Source organism: Mastigoproctus giganteus, chromosome 13 (assembly GCF_048544385.1).
Source record: "Mastigoproctus giganteus isolate SK-2022 chromosome 13, ASM4854438v1, whole genome shotgun sequence".
NCBI lineage: Eukaryota > Metazoa > Arthropoda > Arachnida > Uropygi > Thelyphonidae > Mastigoproctus > Mastigoproctus giganteus.
The window spans coordinates 92,095,931-92,116,660 of NC_143587.1; the positions used below are offsets into that span (position 1 = coordinate 92,095,931).

At 38.1% G+C, this 20,730-nt stretch overlaps 1 protein-coding gene across 1 annotated transcript in view; it reads left to right on the forward strand.

Annotated features, from left to right (window-relative positions):
* Positions 1-7,157: 7,157 nt before the first annotated feature.
* Positions 7,158-20,730, forward strand: part of LOC150076257 (uncharacterized) — a 48,937-nt gene continuing 35,364 nt past the window's right edge. The window contains exon 1 of the mRNA XM_090387620.1: positions 7,158-7,509. Within this exon, the coding sequence (XP_090243746.1) occupies positions 7,434-7,509 (76 nt within the window). The 5' untranslated portion in view covers positions 7,158-7,433. The remainder of the gene's footprint in view (positions 7,510-20,730) is intronic.

The following is a 20,730-nucleotide window of genomic DNA, read 5'->3' on the forward strand; positions in this document are numbered from 1 at the left end:
AAATATTCTTCTACGTCTTCTATTTAAGTGCATCCCGTTCTTGTGAAAACGGTCTCTCCTGTTAACAAGTACAGAACACGCTGTGTAAATTTTCCCCAAAAACTCTCGCATATTCTCTCGGCGACAGAACTGATTGACAATTTGACGGGTTGAAAATATTAAAGAGTATTCTTGTTTATACTTCACTTACATTTCTGTAGATAGTAATTTTCCTGAAACATGTGAAGGAAAGTTTTCCAGAAAATGCAAATTTAAAGAATAATTTAGTTAAAACTATTTTATTATGGTAACCTGGAAATTTATTTTCAACGACCCATGTGTATTGTATATGTAAATTGAGTGTGTAGTCGATTTGCCTGCTTTGCTGTGCGAAAAACCCCAGTTTTTCCAGGTGGAGAAACCTTACTGTTTACGCTTGAGTACGATTAACTCATCCACGAAGTTCAAAAAGCCCATAGAAGATTCTCGCGTCATCGAGGGGATTCGAACATGAGCCTTTTCCGCCCGGTGTGGGGAAGACGGTGACGATACCACTGTGTTGCACGCGTAGACTGAATACACGAGTTAAAAAAAATTGTTTCTGCGAGTCTGATGTTTCACACAGTGTACAGTGTTGAGTGTCAAGCGGTACCGCCCCCACAATTCAGCGTTTATATACACTGTGTCGCAGTATAACCTGTCAAGACGAGAGATATTCTAAGCTTTAGTGTTGAGTTGCCTTGTCTTGGCCTGTTGTCCCTTCATCCCACTAGTGTCCCTGTGTCTTTAACAAATCACCCGTCTTTCTCCCAGAAACGCAGGGTTTGTTTAGTAGACAATAGCATAAGTAGTGGCATAACATGCAAGAAAGCAGGCTTACACAGCATCAACCGAAAAAAAAAAAAAAAAAAAAAAAAACCACTTCCCATTCAATTATCACTTCGCTCAAAAAGTTTTTCCTGTTCATCCTTGAATTTATTTAAGTTATCAACTACCACGACGACAAATAGAAGTTTGTTCCAGCAATCAACCACTCTCTGGCTAAAGACAATTTCCGCACATCTATTTTGCAAATATCTTTGAAAATAGCAGCCTGATTCATCATCATAACTGTCAAGCATACAGTTGTCATAGCTAATCCCCTTAGCAACTTATTCCTGCAAAGTTCTTATATATACCATTGATAGAACCCCATGAACTGTCCTAGCCGCCTGTCTGCAATGCTAAGGGAACTTAATATTAGACTACAGTTGATGAAAATGAAAAGAACCCGTCGGTTCTTTTCATTTTCCACTACCTTGTTTTGATACCAACTAAATATAAGTTATTCTGCAATTATTCCTATCCAAATGAACCTTGCAGTTATTATTACTACTGGCAAATGATGCAAAGAAAACAAGCTTGCGCAGCATCAGCCAAAAAAAACAACCAAAAAAAAAAAAAAAACCTTACATTTCACCTATCCATCTCCAACAGTTTGTCAAGTTTTTCCTTGAATTTATTCAAGCCAGCCACTTCCACAACATCAGATGGAAATTTGTTCCAGCAATCAACCACTCGCTGGGTAAACACAATGTCCGAACTTCTATTTTGCAGATATCTTTCCTCAATTTTAATATATGTCCAGTCAAGTGCATAATCAGAGCAATAGGAAACAAAAACACCAAACTATTATATTTAGGCCACCCGAATAATTAAATTCATCTGCCGTGCTGTGCTGTGTATCTTATGTCTGTTAATTGCGTGTGTTTTATGGTCGATTTGTCTGTTTTGCTGGACCAAAAACCTCAGTTTCTGGGGAAAAAACTTTGCTATCTATGCCTGAGACCGACCAACTCAACCACGGAGTGAAAAAAGCCCATTAAAGTTCTTTTTTCGCTCCGTGGCCAAGTTGGTTCGTTCTTCAGCATAGATAGCAAGATTTTTCCCCCAGAATCTGAGGTTTTTCGTCCAGAAAAACAGACAAATTTACCATAGAATACACGCAATTAACAGATGTAAGACACACAGCACGGCAGATGAATTTAATTATTCGGGTGGTTTAAAAATAATAGTTTGGGTTTGTTTTTTTTTTTTTTGGTGCCAACCTGCCACCTGTATAACCTTGTTGGAAGCACATTCAAATCAATCAATCAAATTATTATATTACTGCTATCCATTATTTCTAATATATACCCATATATGTATTTTATCAGTAAATTGCGTATGTTCTCTGTTCGATTTGCCTGTTTTGCTGGATGAAAAAAGCCACGGTTTCTGGGCGTGAAAAAACCTTGCTATCCACACCTGGGACCGACTAACTCACCCATGGAGTGAAAAAAGCCCATTTAAGTTCCTCGCGTCATCGACGAAATTGGAACCCGGGCCTTTTCGACCCCATGTGGGGGGGGACGGTGACAATACCACAGTGCTCCTCGCAGAGACTGTGGGAAGCTCAGTTGATAAAATCGCTGTCCTCCCCAAAAACCGGGAGGAACAGTCCTGAGTTCGAATCCCGTCGATGAGGCGAGAAATTTTTATGGGCCTTTATACAGTGTACTGTGTTAGCCAGTCTCAGCGAGAGTAGCATAGTTTTTTTCTACCGGAAACTCAGGTTTTTTTTTTCCAGAAAACATAAAATTCGGCCACAGAACACACGTAATTACAGATAAATTATACGGCGCAATATAGCCTAAGTCGCGATGCTCCTGAAACCCTACCATAAACAGTCATATCAATACTTTTGCAACGATATCTAGAAAAATACAGTCAGATGGGATGAAAAGTAAAAATTTGAGTTTAACATTCAGAAATGCGATTTTACTGCATCCAGAATGTCATGTCATTTCGGATGAAAAAGATGTGGGGGTTAATTAGCATTAGTTGAGGCATATAATGCAAGAAAGCAAGCATCGGCCAAAAAAAACAAAAAAAAAAAAACTTCCTATTCCACCCATCCGGTCACTCCAAATGTTTGTCTTAAATTTATTTAAGCTATCAACTTCCACAACAACAACAGATGGAAGTCTGTTCCACAAATCAACTGCCCGCTGGCTATCGGCAAACTTCCGCACATCTATTCTACAAATGTCTTTCTTCATTTGAATCTATACCCCTCAAATTACCACCATCTCAGCAAACAGAAGTATCCCGTCTGCATTGAGCCTGCTCAAACCATTCAATGCCTTATACACCTCGATCAGTTTACCTCGCAGATGCCTAGTCCCCAGATGCTTCAACTTGCAGAACTTAAACCTTTCTTCGTAAGCGCACCCCTTTGTTCCTCTCATCAATCTTGTCGCCCCTCTCTGTACTCATTCTAGCAACTCTACATCCTTCCTAAAACGAGGACTGCAGACCTTTATACAATTCTCAATGTGTGGCCTGACCATTGCCTTATACAAAGGGATAATCATCTCCTTGTTCCTGCTAGCAAAATTCCTATATATAATTGACAAATCTCCATTACCTGCTCTGGCAACCTGTCTGCACTGCACAGAGAAATTCATATCTGACTGCACAATTACTCCCAGGTCTTTTTAATTCTCCACCTTCCTGAGTGTAGTACCACGCATTAGGTACTTTTCACTTGGGTTATTTCTACCCATATAGAGTACGTTGCATTTTTCAATGTTCAACTTAATTTGCCACTTCTCATCCCATCTGCCTAACTTTTCTAGATCATATTGTAGAAATATGGTGTGTTTACTGTCATTAACAACCCTGCCAAAGTTTGTATCATCTGCAAACTTGGACATTTGGTTTGATATACAGTACCTTCATCGATATCATTGATAAATACACAAAACAACAATTGGCCCAGCACCGACCCCCGGGTGACTCCGTTAATAACATTAGTCCATGTAGAGCAGTTTTCATTTATTACCACTCTCTGTCAGCTTCCACTCAACCATTCTTTTATCTATTGCAGTAACTTTCCCTTAATGCCATGCCGCTCCAATTTTTACAGCAGTCTTCCATGTGCAACAGTAGCAAAAGCTTTCCTGAAATCCCAGTTTATGATATCAAAATCATTTTTTTTTCATCCAGTTCCTCTTTGACCACCTTGTTGCGTCCAATCAAATTTGTCAGACTAGACTTCTCCTTAACAAATCCATGCTGTGTCTTAACTACACTGGTGTGCAAAACTTAAGGACCAACACTATTTCAAAAGGTTACAACCCCAAAATCTTTACTTAAGGTTTTACTGGTGAGCGTAGATTCAATCTCAGCAGCGATTCTGGACGTCAAGTAATCTGACGAGAGGTTGGCATACTGTATCACTCTGTAAACATCACTGAAAGGGATCGATATGGCAGGCGAGGTGTTCTCCTCTGGGGAGGCGTTATCTTGGATGGACGTGCACAGCTCCAGATACTGGAAGGCAGTACTTTAACTGGTGCATGCTAATGTACAGAGGTAATTCTTACCCTGTGCATCTGTTCCGAGGTGTCATTGGCCCCAATTTCGTTTTTATGGATGATAGCGCCACAGTCCATCGCACCTCAGCTGTTTATATGCTTTTGGAAAGTGAGGACATTGTTCGTAAGGATTGGCCTGCCTGTTCCAAAGAACCAAATCCCATCAAATACATATGGGACGCTCTGGGGAAACGCCTAGCGGCAAGTCCACACTCACCAGAAAATGTTCACCACTGAAGATGGCGCTGACAGAGGAATAGACGATATTACCACAATAATTTATCAACAACATTGTTCTAAATATGGACAGATGGTTCAAAGACTGCATCGAAATTAGCGGTGGCCATATCTCCTACTGAGTTCCACCTCTTCCCTTTGTTCTATCTTTGGCAGTAATGCATCTGTATCGTGGCAACCAGTGCTATGCTGCCATTTTTGAATAAAGTTCCTATGTACCGTTTGTTTCCTTTCTTGTGTCGGTGTTGTTTTCTTCATCATTTCTGTACCTCACGAGGTTCGTTTGGTATGCTTTTCCTATATCCTGGCAACTCCTATTAGAAGCTACAGGTGAAAACCTGACTGGTCCTTAAATTATGCACACCAGTGCATTGGTGTACAGGATCACCTACACTGCTGTCTTGTCTAAGTGATCCTATATCATCTTTTTAACCAATTTTCTCCGGAACAGAAGTTAAACTAACAGGGCTATAATTATTTCTGTTACTCTTCGAACCCCCTTTTGTGAATTCGTCATATCTTTGCACATCTCCAGTCAATGAGGACCTCCGCTGACTCTAAGGATGTTCTCAAAATTATGGCTGAGTTTGCTTACTTCCCTTGGTGCCTTCTTTATTATAATTAGATAGATTCCGTCTACCCCGGGTACCTTTTATATAATTTGAAGTGAGATATGCTGAGCAGTGCAGACTTGCAGCTGGTCAGCTGATGGGGTTTTGTCAATGATGTACATGGATTTTTACAGCAGTCATAATGAGGTGATTATGCAGTTTTGTGTTGCAAAGATTATTACAAATCTTGTGTACTGCATACAGGTCTGGAAGCCTCATTTTATGAAATATGCTAAACACTTGGAATGGGTAGAGAGAAGAGTAACCAGATTAGTCAAGAGCCCAAAGCAGTGTTCTCTCACCACAAAAGGCATCGGTTCTGCAATTTGTAGCGTCTGGAAAGTGTTCACCAGCAAGGAGTTCTAACTGAGATGTTAAGGCTTTGAGTGGATGGAGCGAAATATATTATGGTAGCATCCTTACTCTTGTTCAGATAGTACACATGAGGACGTACAAATTTACATTGAAGAAGGATCGTTTCTGTCACAGATTAGGCAGAAACAACTATTTCCTTTCTAATCTGTGGGTCGCATGAGGGACAGGCAGAAATTTGCTTTCAGCCAACGGGTAGTTCACTGTTGGAACAATCAACTTTTTCCGGTTTAATTCCATCTGGTGTTGTGGAAAGTGGATATTTTGTGTACATGGGAAGTTTTTTTCTTTTTTTAAATTAAACTTGAAAAAAAAGATATCAAGTGTAGTACTACTAAGTAATATTTAAAATAAAGCATTTTTCTATAGAATCTTTCAGTTAGGTTACATACATGCTCATGGTGTCTTGTCATTGACATACAGGAAAATTTCTAGCAGGGATAAGGAGGTGATTATCCTCTTGTATAAGGCAGTGGTCAGACCACACCTTGAGTACTGTATAGAGGTCTGGAGGCCTCATTTTAAGAAGGATGTAGAGCTGCTGGAACGAGTACAGAGAAGGTCAACAAGATTAGTGAATGAAATAAAGGGTTGCTTTTACGACGAAAAGCTTAAGTTTTACAAATTATAGTGTCTGGAGTCTAGGCACTTGCGAGGTAGTAGTAGTAGTAGTAGTGATGCAAGAAAGCAAATGTATGAACTTATGCAGCATCAGCCAAAAAAAAAAAAAAATCACACCATTCCCTCAAAATGCCTGTCCAGTTCCTCCTTAAATTTATTCAACCTATCATCTTCCACAACGACAGATGGAAGTTTGTTCCAGCAATTAACCACCCGCTGGCTAAAGGCAAATTCTGCACATCTATTCTACACCTGTCCTTTCTTAATTTGAATTTATGCCCCCCTTAGGTTCGTAATCTGAACAAGTGGAAGGATCCCATCAGAAGTCAGCGTGCTGAACCCATTCAAGGTGATCTGATTGATGTGTATAATAAAGCCTTGAATGGTTTGAGCATGTAAGTTGCTGATGGGAATCTTCCTCTTTCTCAGCATAATCGCTGGAGTTGGGCATAAATTCAAATTGAGGAAAGACACTTGTAGGATAGATGTGCGGAAGTTTGCCTTTAGCCAGCGGGTGGTTGATTGCTGGAACAAACTTCCATCTGTCGTTGTAGAAATCGATAACTTAAATAGATTCAATGTTGAAGAACTAGACAAACATTTGGAGCGAGTGGATGGGTGAAATTAGAAGTTTTTTTTTTTTTTTTTTTGGCTGTTATGTTAGCTTGCTTTCTTGCATCGTGTGCCTTTACTAATGCTAATTCTATATTGAAATTAATATTACTTTTACCTAGTTTTTTTTACCTAGTTTATTGGAATAGAATCTCTATTAATACTTAGTCGAGATTCTATTACGCCATGTTTTTCAGGAGTCCAGAGTTAGTAACATTTCGATACGTTACTACTCTGATGCAGGAGAGCTTTCCTTAGCAGTTTCCTTGAGCCAATGAATTTCTGCTAATTTGAATGATTTGCTTTCTTTGCTTTTTTCTAGTCTGATGCACGAGTAGCATAACTTAATAATAAAAGATACGGCGTTTCAGGTTACAATAAAGCAAGTCGTGCGATTGTAGCGCTGCTACTTGCAGAGGTAAATTCATAAATCAATCTATGAATAAAAAATGGATGCGGAATGCTGAGCTTCAGATATTCTCATACAACAAAAAAATAAAGTTCCCTCATTCTCTTTCCATCTTAGGCGACGGACTGTTTTGATTAAGCAGTGGTATAGTAAAGGTTAATAGCTGTAGTTTTTTCAAACCTTTACGGAAAAATGTCAGATGAGAACGGAGGAGCACGTGTCATTAGGTCTAAGGAATTACTTCGTGTAGAATTTGATGAATTCGAAGGTAATGATATTATGTTTGAGATTTGTGATTTTTTTTTTTTTTTTTTTTTATTTGCAGGTTGTCCTGACGGGAATTGGAGACATTATTTGTTAACTCGAGACCCTAATGTTACAGTTTCTAAGTAATTAAATATTTAATAACCCGCAAAAAATTTTCTATAGGGTTAAAATAAAAATGTTTTTACTTTATTAATTTTTGTTTTACTGATATATGTTAGAATTAATCAGTTGCTTTTTAACCCTCACATCCAAACAGTAGGCACACACAACGGCATTACAAATACAAATTGCCCCCTGTCATGCAAAGTGAATGACGGAGCCGTGTTACATTTACAAAAACTATTAAGGTATTAAGGGTAAGTTGCTACAATGGATAAAAGGATGGTTAAGTGGGAGAAGACAGAGGGTGGTAATCAATTGGTGCTGCTCTTCGTGGACTAATGTTATTAGTGGAGTCCTACAGGGTTCGGTGTTGGGGCTACTGTTTGTATATTTATCAATGATATTGATGAAGGTATATCAGGCTTAATGTCGAAGTTTGCAGATGATACAAAGTTGGCAGGGTTGTTAATGACAGTAATGGAAGTGTGCTACTGCAACAGGATCTAGATAATTTGGGCAGATGGGCTAAGAAGTGGCAACTGAAGTTTAACCTTGACAAATGCAAAGTACTGCATATGGGTAGAAGTAACCCCAGAAAAACATACCAACTGTGTGGTACTACACTTAAGGTGGTAGAAAATGAAAAAGACCTGGGAGTAATTGTGCAGTCAGATATGAAGTTTTCTGAGCAATGCAGACAGGCTGCCAGGGCAGGTCATGGGATTTTGTCAATGATATATAGGAATTTTGCTATCAGGGAAAAGGAGGTGATTATCCCTTTGTATAAGGCAATGGTCAGGCCACGCCTTGAGTACTGCGTACAGGTCCGGAGGCCTTATTTTAGGAAGGATGTAGATTTACTTGAGCGTGTACAGAGAAGGGCAACAAGATTAGTGAGGGGAATGAAGGGATCCTCTTATCAAGAGAGGCTTAAGTTCTGCAAATTGCAGTGGCTGGAGACTAGGCACCTGCGCGGTGATCTGATTGAGGTGTATAAGGCCTTGAATGGGTTCAGCACGCTGAATTCTGATGGGATCCTTCCACTTGTTCAGATTATGAACCTAAGGGGGCATAAATTCAAATTAAGAAAAGACAGATGTAGATTGGATGTGCGGAAATTTGCCTTTAGCCAGCGGGTGGTTAATTGCTGGAACAAACTTCCATCTGTCGTTGTGGAAGTTGATAGGTTGAATAAATTTAAGGAGGAACTGGACAGGCATTTGGAGGGAATGGTGTGATTTTTTTTTTTTTTTGGCTGATGCTGCATAAGCTCATACATTTGCTTTCTTGCATCACATGCCACTACTACTACTACTTGTTCAGATTACGAACCTAAGGGGGCATAAATTCAAATTAAGAAAGGATAGATGTGTGGAAATTTGCCTTTAGCCAGCGAGTGGTTAATTGTTGGAACAAACTTCCATCTGTCATTGTGGAAGTTGATAGGTTGAATAAACTTAAGGAGCAACTGGACAGGCATTTGGAGGGAATGGTGTGATTTTTTTTTTTTGGCTGATGCTGCATAAGCATACACTTGCTTTCTTCCCGACCGGGCTAACCGAGTGGGTAAAGTACCTGCCCGGCAACCCAAAGGTCGCGGGTTCGATTCCCGCCTCGGGCTTGGATCAAAGTACTGCATAAACCTTGGGAGGTGCAATATGGCCACAGAAGCCGATGCGCCAACAACTACCAAATCAAAAAAAAAAAAAAACTTGCTTTCTTGCATCACATGCCACTACTACTAAAACACAAGGTAGGAGGCCTGTCATACACATAACTGCTATCTTACTTATTATTAGGCTTTTGCTTTATATGAATGCTGTTAATTTACTTTTACCCGGTGGTTCATTGCCAATTTGTTAATAAGGGGCTCACTTGAGAATTTCAGCTAAGGGTTACCCCCAGTGAAAGTAATCATTAATTTTTGTTGAATAATTTTTTATTTTATTTTATTTTTTTGTTTAACAAGGGGCTCAGGTAATCACCAAAATTTTAATAAGGTGTTTGTAGGAGTCACCCTGACCCTCTCCAGCACACCCCTGTTTTTACCTAATGTGATTGCTATAAGTGTGCTTTTACTTAATATAACTGATATTACAAATTACCAGATGTGAGATTGCTTCTTTCAATGCTTCTATTCAGAGACATACAGTAGTTTCAAAGGTAAGGTGTGGGGATGGGGGGGTTGTTACAAGGTATTTTGAGTCCAATGTGATAAGCAATTATATGGTATGTGTTAGGAATTCTAAAAAACACATATATGGAGTAGAACTAGTTATTTGAAATTTAATATAACTTAAATTTGTTTAAAAAGTTTTTCCTCTAATTTCATCACAAAGAATTTTACAGTTTAATATTTAATTGTAAGAAACAAAACTATCACATAAATATCATTCCACTTGTATAAAGCATTATGAATGAAGCTAAGGGGAGGGGTTAATTTTGACCGTGCAACTTAGTTTACTTATTTGTTCATTCGAAGCTCCGTACTTCACCCCTGGATAGTAGTATGTGCTAGAAGGCTGATACTAGACACTTGTTTTCCAATACGAACCACACACTGATATGGTGAATAAAAGAAAAGAAAAAAAACAAAGGTTACAATTATGCCATTTACATAAATTATGACAAATAAAAAGTATGTAATAGTCAGTTTGGCTGACTAAATGAATGTAAGTAAATAAAGATGCAGACAATCCATGTTATTACATTTTGCAAGATGAAAATAGTTTTTCAATTAATTATATAACTTAAAATCACAGTGAAATGTGATGAATATACACCACAGAAACCAACAGTTGGAGTGTTTAATGCCCTTTTTGCTACCAGTTGGACTGAATCACAAAAAGAATTAGTTGCAAACCAGTTAGTCTGTTTTAAGAATATATGGAATTTAAGTAGAAAAAAGGCTGACATCTTACAAGCAGAAAATATTGGCAATTATTTTAAAGCTGTACAAGCATATATAGTATACATATGTTAAATAATAATTGCAAATTATACTAATTTTCTCACACTTTTTTCCTCAATTTTTTACTGTAGATGGATTGCATTTAAAATTGATTATCCAAAACACTCTTGTCCCTAATTGGATTTCATTTTAGTTTATTCACAAAGTAAACAAGTGGAAGTTGCTTTCACTTCTGAAAATAGTTGCCTGATTCATCATCATAACTGTGAAGCATACAGTTGTCATAGCTAATTCACTTAGCAACCTATCCCTGCCAAGTTCCTATATATACCATTGATAGAACCCCATAAATGTCGTAGCCGCCTGTCTATAATGCTCAGGGAACTTAATATTGACTCTTGATGAAAATGAAAAGAACCCTTCGGTTCTTTTCATTTTCCACTATCTTGTTTTGATACCACCCAAATATAAGTTATTCTGCAGTTATTCCTATCCAAATGAACCTTGCAGTTATTATCACTAGTGGCAAATGATGCAAAGAAAACAAGTTTGTGCAGCATCAGCCAAAAAAAAAAAAAAAATCTTCCATTTCACCTATCCATCTCCAACAGTTTGTCAAGTTTTTCCTTGAATTTATTTAAGCTACCCACTTCCACAACATCAGATGGAAATTGGTTACAGCAACCTTGTTCCAGCAATCAACCAATTTTCCTTGGTGATTTTAATGTTCACAGCTCCAGCTGGCTTCCGTTTTCTAGTCACACCGACCCAGCTGGTCGAGATGCTGAGGCTTTTGCAATTACTAATGACCTTGCACAGATTGTTCATTTACTTACAAGAATACCGGACAATCCTAATCATACAGCCAACACGCTTGATCTTTTTATCACAAACAACCCTTCTAAGTACACGGTCGAAGTGATAGGTCCTTTAGGCACACTTCAGATCACAACTTGGTGATTGTCTCTTCTTTAATGGAGCCTTTATCTCATGGCTATTCCCAACCTCGTGTTTTTTTGATATACCCAACAGAAATAACTTACAGTATGTGAATATATATATATATATGTTAGTAATAGTGGTAGAGGCTAATGGCGCTGACCGGGCTACCCGGGTGGGTAAATTGCCTGCCTGGCAACCTAAAGATTGCAGGTTCGAATCCCGCCTCGGGCTTGGATCAAAGTACTGCAAAAACCTTGGGAGGTGCATTATGGCCACAGAAGCTGATGCGCCAACAACTACCAAAAAAAAAAGGAAAAAAAAGAGGCTAATGGTGTAATATACACAAAAATTGCAAGTTATAGTGCAAACCGAGAAAAATCCAGTACGACGTAACGGCCCAAGAAACATAAAATCATATGTACACGCCCATGATATTCTGAAAAAAAATATATATGCAATACAAAGTGAGGTAAACCGTGCAAATAAAAATTATATTAAAATTGAAAATATGTTAATTATAGATAATTATATACATTGAAAGGGACTTTTTCGAGGGCTAACCCAATCAATGTATCAACCATAATTAACGAGCTATCTGTTTCTGTTGTCATCGTCCAGCTTAACCGCATCCAAATGATATTTAGGTAGTATAAGATAGGAATTCCAAAAGAAAGTAAGGTAGTATACGATAGCAATTCCAAATGCTGGTAATGTATGTTAGCCAAAATTTAATATAATTAGGTTGCAAACCACCAAAGTAAATCACAATTTAGTTGTTAGCTGGCTAGATGACTATTAGCCCAACGGATAGCTAATTTACAAAATAATAATAGCTAGCGTTACAAAAGAGTAATACTTAGCATTATGTAGAATTATATAGAAAGGGATCCATCCACTATTAAACATATACGTATGTGGTATATTATACAGGGTATCTCAAAAATATTGGTACAAATGTTTAGGGGAGGTAGGTAACATCTAAAGGAATGTGAATTGCATAGGAACCCATAACCGGAAACGTAACCGTAAGTTGGTACACGGCGCTGTTCATCAGTTCGCGAGAGGAAAAATTTCTGGTTTACTCATTCAAGCAGTAGGTGCCGCATGAAGAGCATGCATCGATATACGAACTGTGAGCTGGCAGACATGCACCTAGTGTATGGATTAGCAGAGGGCCCACATGGTGTGCACCCCCATGCGGCACAACTTTGCTTCACATTAAATGTGTGGGCAGGTTGGTCAGGGACTGCTTAGTCAGCCCATACCTGTTACCATTCCGCATGAACTAAGCTAAATATCAGATCTTGCTTGAACAAGTTCTACCAGGGTTACTTGACGATGTTCCAGCAAATGTGAGACGCAACATTTGGTTTCAACATGACGTTGTGCCTGCCCATTATGGAAGGTGTGTTCGTGACCATTTGAACAGGCGTTTTGGGCGTCAATGGATAGGCCGTGGTGGACCCGTTGCCTGGCCCCACACTCACCTGATTTATCGAGCCTTGATTTCTTTCTGTGGGGAGCCCTCAAATCTATCGTGTATGAATCGCCTGTGGAGACGGAAATGGATCTCGTGGCGAGACTCGTCTGCGCTGCTGCTACTGTCAAAGAAACTCCAGGTGTGTTCGACCGTGTCTGCCAATCCATGCTGCGTTGGTGTCACGCATGCATCGTGTCTCATGGTGGAACGTTCGAGCATCTGTTGTAACATCATAAAATGCATCCATCTTGTACTCCATTGTTAAAATTATGTCAAATAAATGTTTGCCACTAATTACTGTCTTGTGTAATTTCTGCTTCTTGTGCCTCCGCTACTACTTTCCGGTGACATTTCCGGTTATGGGCTATGCGATTCACATTCCTTTAGATGTTACCTACCTCCCCTAAACGTTTGTACCAATATTTTTGAGACACCCTGTATATCATATAGGTAACAATAGTAGCATAAGCTTAGTTTAGCTTATGCTACTATTGTTACCTATATGATATATAATATACCAAATACGTATATGTTTAATAGATCTCTTTCTATATAATATGGATCTCTTTCTATATAATGCTATGTATTACTCTTTTGTAATGCTAGCTATTATTATTTTGTAAATTAGCTATCCGTCTGGTTAATAGTCATCTAGCCAGCTAACAAATAAATTGTGATTTACTTTGGTGGTTTGCAACCTAATTATATTAAATTTTAGCTAACATACATTACCAGCATTTGGAATTGCTATCATATACTACCTTGCTTTCTTTTGGAATTGCTATCTTATACTACCTAAATATCATTTGGGTACGGTTAAGCTGGATGATGACAACAGAAACGGATAGCTCATTAATTATGGTTGATACATTGACAGGGTTAGCCCTTGAAAAAGTCCCTTTCAGTGTATCTAATTACCTATAATTAACATATTTTTAATTTTAATATAATTTTTATATGTAAGGTTTACCTCACTTTGTATTGTATATATATTTTTTTCCAGGATACCATGGGCCCGTACATAAGATTTTATGTTCCTTGGGCCATACTGGTTTTTTCTCGGTTTGCACTATAACCTGAAATTTTTGTGTATATTACACCATTAGCCTCTACCACTATTACTAACATCTTTAACAGATATTATACTTAGAGTATATTAAATAATATACAGATGGATGTAATGTTTAATCTTATAGAGATGGCATTAATCGGATCTGGGATAGTTTATTTATTAAATTTAGTTTATTGATTAAATTTATTTATGCAATTTACTTACTTTGGATGTATATATATAATCTAAATTAGGGCTAAATCTTGCCTGTTTGTTACTTAATTATAACAAAATTAAGTTTAAGATTTGGACACTGATAAATAGCAGATGTCAATCAGAAACAGATAGCTCTGTTAATTATTGGTAGGATATATTGAGAGGGTTAGCCCTTGAAAAAGTCCCTTTCAATGTATCTCTACACCAATAGTTAACTACATAATCATCATTGTATTATATATTTATATTTTATTACTAATTATATGTTTATTTCCAGGGTTTGGCCTTGTAGGCCTACTGCTGGCTGTATACTATTGTGTTCATATACATGTTCAGCATCTGTATAGTATTTATTGTGCTTTTACTATAATAACTATATTACAGTACAGACTGATGTAATGTACAATCTGCTATTGATGGCATTAATCTGATCTGGCTAATAACTTTTATATCATCCCTATTGTTTATATATATGAGTATAATAGTGATTGTAGTGTTCCGTAAAATTTTAGCGTCTTTAAAAGTGTGCCACAAAATTTTAGTGTCTTTAAAAGTGACGCAACAATGAAAAGGTTGAGAAACACTGAACTAATAGATTAACAATAACCACAGGCAGATGTGAAATTGTTTTTCTTTTTTTTTTTTTTTATGAAAACCCCAAACATAAGAGATATTAGAACCTACAGTACTTAGTACCATGCATGGGTTGAAGGTTGAGAAGATGAAAGAAAATATTTGTTGAAAGTAGACTTGAACTTCTGTATATTGTAATTTTCAGGAGGTACACGTGAAGGAAAGTTGGTGCTGTGAGTTTGAAGTTGCACAGTAAAAGGACGTTGACTGGTTGCAGCATGTGTTCGGACTGCTTTGGAAGAGTGAGTGGGAATTATAGAAGCCAATTCAAAAGAACAGTGCCCATGGATATCTATAGAAAAGGCATACAGCAGAAACAGAACATTGTGAGACAGAGTGGAGAGACTCTGTTAGAGATGAGTCATTAATTTACCTAACTGCCCTCTTTTGATTTGAATCTAGTCGCCAGAGAGGTTTTCAGGACACTGCCCCAGATGTGGGAACAATATTGCATGGTAGGGTGGATTTGCAACTTGTACAGAGTGAACAGCTGACGAAAAGTAAAGCCAAGAGCAAAAGAGAAAACACATTTTTTTTTATGTGCAGAGGAAGATATTTGTAATGTGCTTATGCCAATAGAGATTAGAAATCAGGGTAATTCCCAATGGAGATATGAACATGACTAGGAATCGGAGTGTCATCAAAGAGAAATATAGGAGCAGAAGAATCCTTTTTGCAAGCTATGACAGCAAGGCAGGACTGAGTTTTAGAAGCACTGAAATCAACTAAGTTATCTTTTCCCTCACTGGAGAATTACCTGTAGATCGGCATTTAAGTAATTGGTAGTGAATATTTGAGAAGCTGAAGCTGTTTGTGCAGGGCAAGGTTTCTCAAACTGGAAGGTGGAATGCAAAGCAATATCATCAGCAAAAATATGGATAGGAGTTCCAGATAATGGAAGGGGATCATTAAATATACAAGAAGAAAAGAGTGGGAGAAAGAACTGAACCATGGGGAACAACAGCATTAGTGGAGAAGTTAGAAAACAGAGAGCTATCTACCATCACCTGCAGAGAGCAGTCAGAGAGAAAGCTGGATACTCAATTAAAAAAAACACTTGGCAAACCATAAGATGGAAGCTTATTTAGAAGACAGTTATGCCAAACACAATCAAAAGCCTTTGAAATGTAAAGAGCAACTGCTTGAGTTTCACCAAACTTTTCCTTTGAATTTGTCCATAGATGGGTAACATAAGCCAGAATATCACTAGTCGATCAACACTGACGGAATCCATACTGGTGATCATTGATCAGATGGAAGTTTTCTAGATTGTTGAGTTGATGGTTACTTTAGAAAGAAGTGCAATCGGATGACAATTGGACAGGAGGTATTTGTCACCCTCCTTAGGAACTGGCTGGATATGAGCAAATTTCCAAGCAGAAGGAAAAACACCTTTTGAATAAGAAAGTAAAAATAGGCGACACAGAACAGGAGTAAGATCAGAAGCACAGGTTTCGAGAACGAGTGGAGAAAAACCATCAGGATCCACAGCTGTCTTAGCATCAAGATTTGGCAAGATCCTTCTTACATCCTTTTGATGGAAGACCACAGAGGCATTGAATAGTGTGTACTGGGAATGGTGGGAGGTGGTTTACCAAGATCTTCAATACAGGGGTTGGAAGAAAATTGGATGCTAACACGTCAGCTTTATTTTGGTTGAAGTGGCAACAGAACCATCTGGTTTTGACAGAGGTGGGAACAGAGATCTGCAAAAGTTGCAACCAGTAGCTTTGACAAGAGACAAGAATGCCTGGCTACCATTTGGACAAGAAGCAAGTTTTCTATTCTGCAAGTTAGCCTGTTAATAACTGCTTTACAATTGTTGCCAGCTTTGGTGTTGGCAGGAAATGAAACTTGATATTTTGGAAACAAGCAATTACGATATGTAACATTCTTCTCTTGAACAGCCTTATCACATTTATTGGAAAACCAAGGTTTAGGTAAAGGACAAGATTTTAACGTAGAGTGTGGAAAAAGGATTCCATCCCTATAAAAATAATTTCACTGACACGATCTGAGTAAACGTTGACATCAGAAGATTTGAAACAGTAATCTGACCAAGGAAAAGAAGAAAAAGAAATCTCACTCGCACTTGTATTGTACTTGCACTGCTTCTATCAAAATGAGCAGCAGCCTGGAAAGCAAGGTGCTGGGGATTTCAAGGACTACTGGGAGTCATCATGGAACAAATAAGTACATGGGCTTTGTTATGGTAAATAAGCGTAAGAACAGGTGCATGTATACTTGCATGTACACCAATACTAGGAGTATAGTAAATAAATTTGATGATTTGAAGTGCTGGTTAAGACAACAAAGACAGACATTGTTCAGATCTCAGAGATGTGGTGTCACACAGATATAAGGAATGCAGAATTGAAATTTGGGAAGTACATTGTGTACAGAAATAGATAGTATGAACGAGAGCTATAATGCTCAATGCAGAAAGGACAGAAAAGGAGGGAGGGAGTCGCGATGTTAGTTAAGAAACAAAATCTAAGGAAATGCATCCAGTTGACATTGGTGTGACATGTGGAGAGTAGGAGTGTGTTTTAGGCCTAATGACTCTGATTAGTACAAAGGACAACTATACAGGGAAATAGTGGGCCAGTAAATCAGATTGTCTTATAATGGGGAATTTTAACTTCCTAGATATAGACTGGAACTGGTGGGTTGGTCACTTGCACACTAGCAAGACTTTTGTCGATTTACTGGATGATTGTTTTCTACAGCAGCATGTTCGAGAGGCAATCAGATGGAATAATACCCTTGATCTGATTATCAGCAGTGATTATTCATGCATTAAGAATCTGCAGATAAAGGAACCACTAGGTGGCAGTGATCACATTATACTGATATGGAATTTACTCAAAGATGTATCTACCGTCAGGGGTAAAGGGAGCGGCTTTTGTTTATTTAAAGGCAACTATAGTAGTCTCAGACTGTTTTTGAATTCTATACAGTGGGACCAATTGATGTTACCAACAGCAAATTCTAAATGGGAACATTTAAGGAATTAATCTTGGAAGCTACTAGGCTTTTCATGCCAACTAAGAAATACTGTTCAAGGTTTAGGCCAAAATGGTTGTCAGATGAACTAATGTGGCTTGTGGCAGAAAAGAAAATTGCATGGGATGCATATAAATTATCAGGAGACACACGTGCTTGTGGTAGATGTAAGATAGTCTGTAATCAAGTCACAAAGGAGGTTAGGCAAGCGTCGGCATATTATGAGAAATCTTTGGCAAAGGATGCAAAGAAAAACAGCAAAGACTTCTTTACTTATATAAACTCTAGAAGGAAGGGGATGAATAAAGTTGGTACGCTTGTTATTGATGGTTTCACTGTTGATGATCCTACTCAGGTAGCTGACAAACTGAATGAGTATTTTGCATTGACATTTACATATGAGAAAGTCTATAGTGAAGTTAAGACAGAAGCTAATCAAACTCTAGCAGGGAGCCAAATGATTTTGTAATAACTGATAGCAAAGTGAAGGTGAAATTGTTGAAATTGAACATAAAAAAGGCACCTGGGGTGGATGGGATCTATCCAGTTATATTAATGGAGCAGCAAAGAAAGTAAGCAAATCCTTAACCATAATTATGAAAGCTTCCTTGGACTCAGGGAAAGTCCCGGCGGACTGGAGAAGTGCAAATTATCCCAAATTCACAAAGGGATCTAAGGGTGACATGAGTAATTATAGACCAGTTAGTTTAACTTCTGTTCCAGGGGAAAATATTGGAATCACTGGTTAAAGATGCATTGCAGGATCATCTAAAGAAGACTAGTAATAATTCAGACACAGCATGGGTTTCTTAAGGGAAAGCCTTGTCTGACAAATTTGATTGGATACTATGATGTGGTTACAAAGGAACTGGATACAAAAAATAATTTTGATATCATATACGTGAATTTCAGGAAAGCTTTTGACACTGTGGCGCATGGACGACTACTGTACAAATTGGAGCAGTATAGTATTAAGGTTAAGTTTCTACAATGGATAAAGGGATGGTTGAGTGGGAGACAACAGAGTGATAATATATGGACACTGCTCTTCGTGGACTAATGTTATGTTAAGGGGTCCTGTTACTAAGAAAGGCTTAAGTTCTGCAAATTGCAGTCTGGAGACTAGACACCTGTGAAGTGATCTGATTAAGGTGTATAAGGCCTTGAATGGTTTCAGCATGATCAATGCTGATGGAATTCTTCCTCTTGCCCAGATTAATTGCCTGAGGGGACATAAATTCAAACTGAGAATTGAGGAAAGTAGAATAGATATGTGGAAATTTGCTTTTAGCCAGTGGGTGGTTGATTGCTGGAACAAACTTCCATCTGTCATTGTGGAAGTTGACAGCTTAAATAAATTCAAATCTGAACTGGACAAACCTTTGGTGTGTATATGGGTATGTGAAATGGAAAGGTTTTTTTTTTTTTTTTTTTTTTTGGCTTTATATATAAGCTTGCTTTCTTGCATCATATGCCTCTACTAATGCTAAAAACATAGAATGAAAGAAATAAAAATTTGTTATTATTATTTTTTTTTTGTTATTAGTCTTTTTGATAAATTTATAATGCTTCATTATTCAGTGGAATCATGTTAATACAAAGTTCAAAGGACCTGTTTTGTATTAGAGGTATCCCAAAAGTGTCAAAATTTTATTTATTTATTTATTTTTTGATACATACTATATATCACCTGGGGTGGATGGGATCTATCCAGCTATATTAAAGGAGGTGGCAAAGCAACTAAGCAAATCCTTAGCCATAATTATGAGAGCATCCTTGGACTCAGGGGAGGTTCCCACGGACTGGAGATGTGCAAATGTATCCCCAATTCACAAAGGGGGATCGAAGGGTGACAAGAGTAATTACAGACCAGTTAGTTTAACTTCTGTTCCGGGTAAAATAATGGAGTCACTGGTTAAAGATGCATTGCAGGATCATCTAGACAGGACTGCAGAAATAATTCAGACACAGCATGGGTTTGTTAAAGGAAAGTCTTGTCTGCCAAATTTGATAGGATATTATGATGTGGTTATAAAGGAACTGGATGCAAAAAAATAATTTTGATATCATATATTTGGATTTCAGGAAAGCTTTTGACACTGTTGCGCATGGAAGACTATTGTACAAATTGGAGCAGAATGGTATTAAGGGTAAGTTGCTACAATGGATAAAAGGATGGTTAAGTGCGAGAAGACAGAGGGTGGTAATCAATGGGTGCTGCTCTTCTTGGACTAATGTTATTAGTGGAGTCCCACGGGGTTCGGTGTTAGGTCCACTGTTGTTTTGTATATTTATCAATGATATTGATGAAGGTATATTAGGCTTAATGTCGAAGTTTGCAGATGATACAAAGTTGGCAGGGTTGTTAATGACAGTGTGCTACTGCAACAGGATCTAGATAATTTGGGCAGATAGGCCAAGAAGTGGCAACAGAAGTTTAACCTTGACAAATGCAAAGTACTGCATATGGGTAGAAGTAACCCCAGAGAAACGTACCAACTCTGTGGTACTACACTTAAGGTGGTAGAAAATGACCTGGGAGTAATTGTGCAGGCAGATATGAAGTTTTCTGAGCGATGCAGACAGGCTGCCAGGGCAGGTCATGGGGTTTTGTCAATGATATATAGGAATTTTGCTAGCAGGGAGGAGGAGGTGATTGTCCCTCTGTATAAGGCAATGGTCAGGCCTTGAGTACTGCGTACAGGTCTGGAGGCCTCATTTTAGGAAGGATGTAGATTTGCTTGAGCGTGTACAGAGAAGGGCAACAAGATTGGTGAGGAGAATGAAGGGATCCTCTTATCAAGAGAGGCTTAAGTTCTGCAAATTGCAGTGGCTGGAGACTAGGCACCTGCGCGGTGATCAGATTGAGGTGTATAAGGCC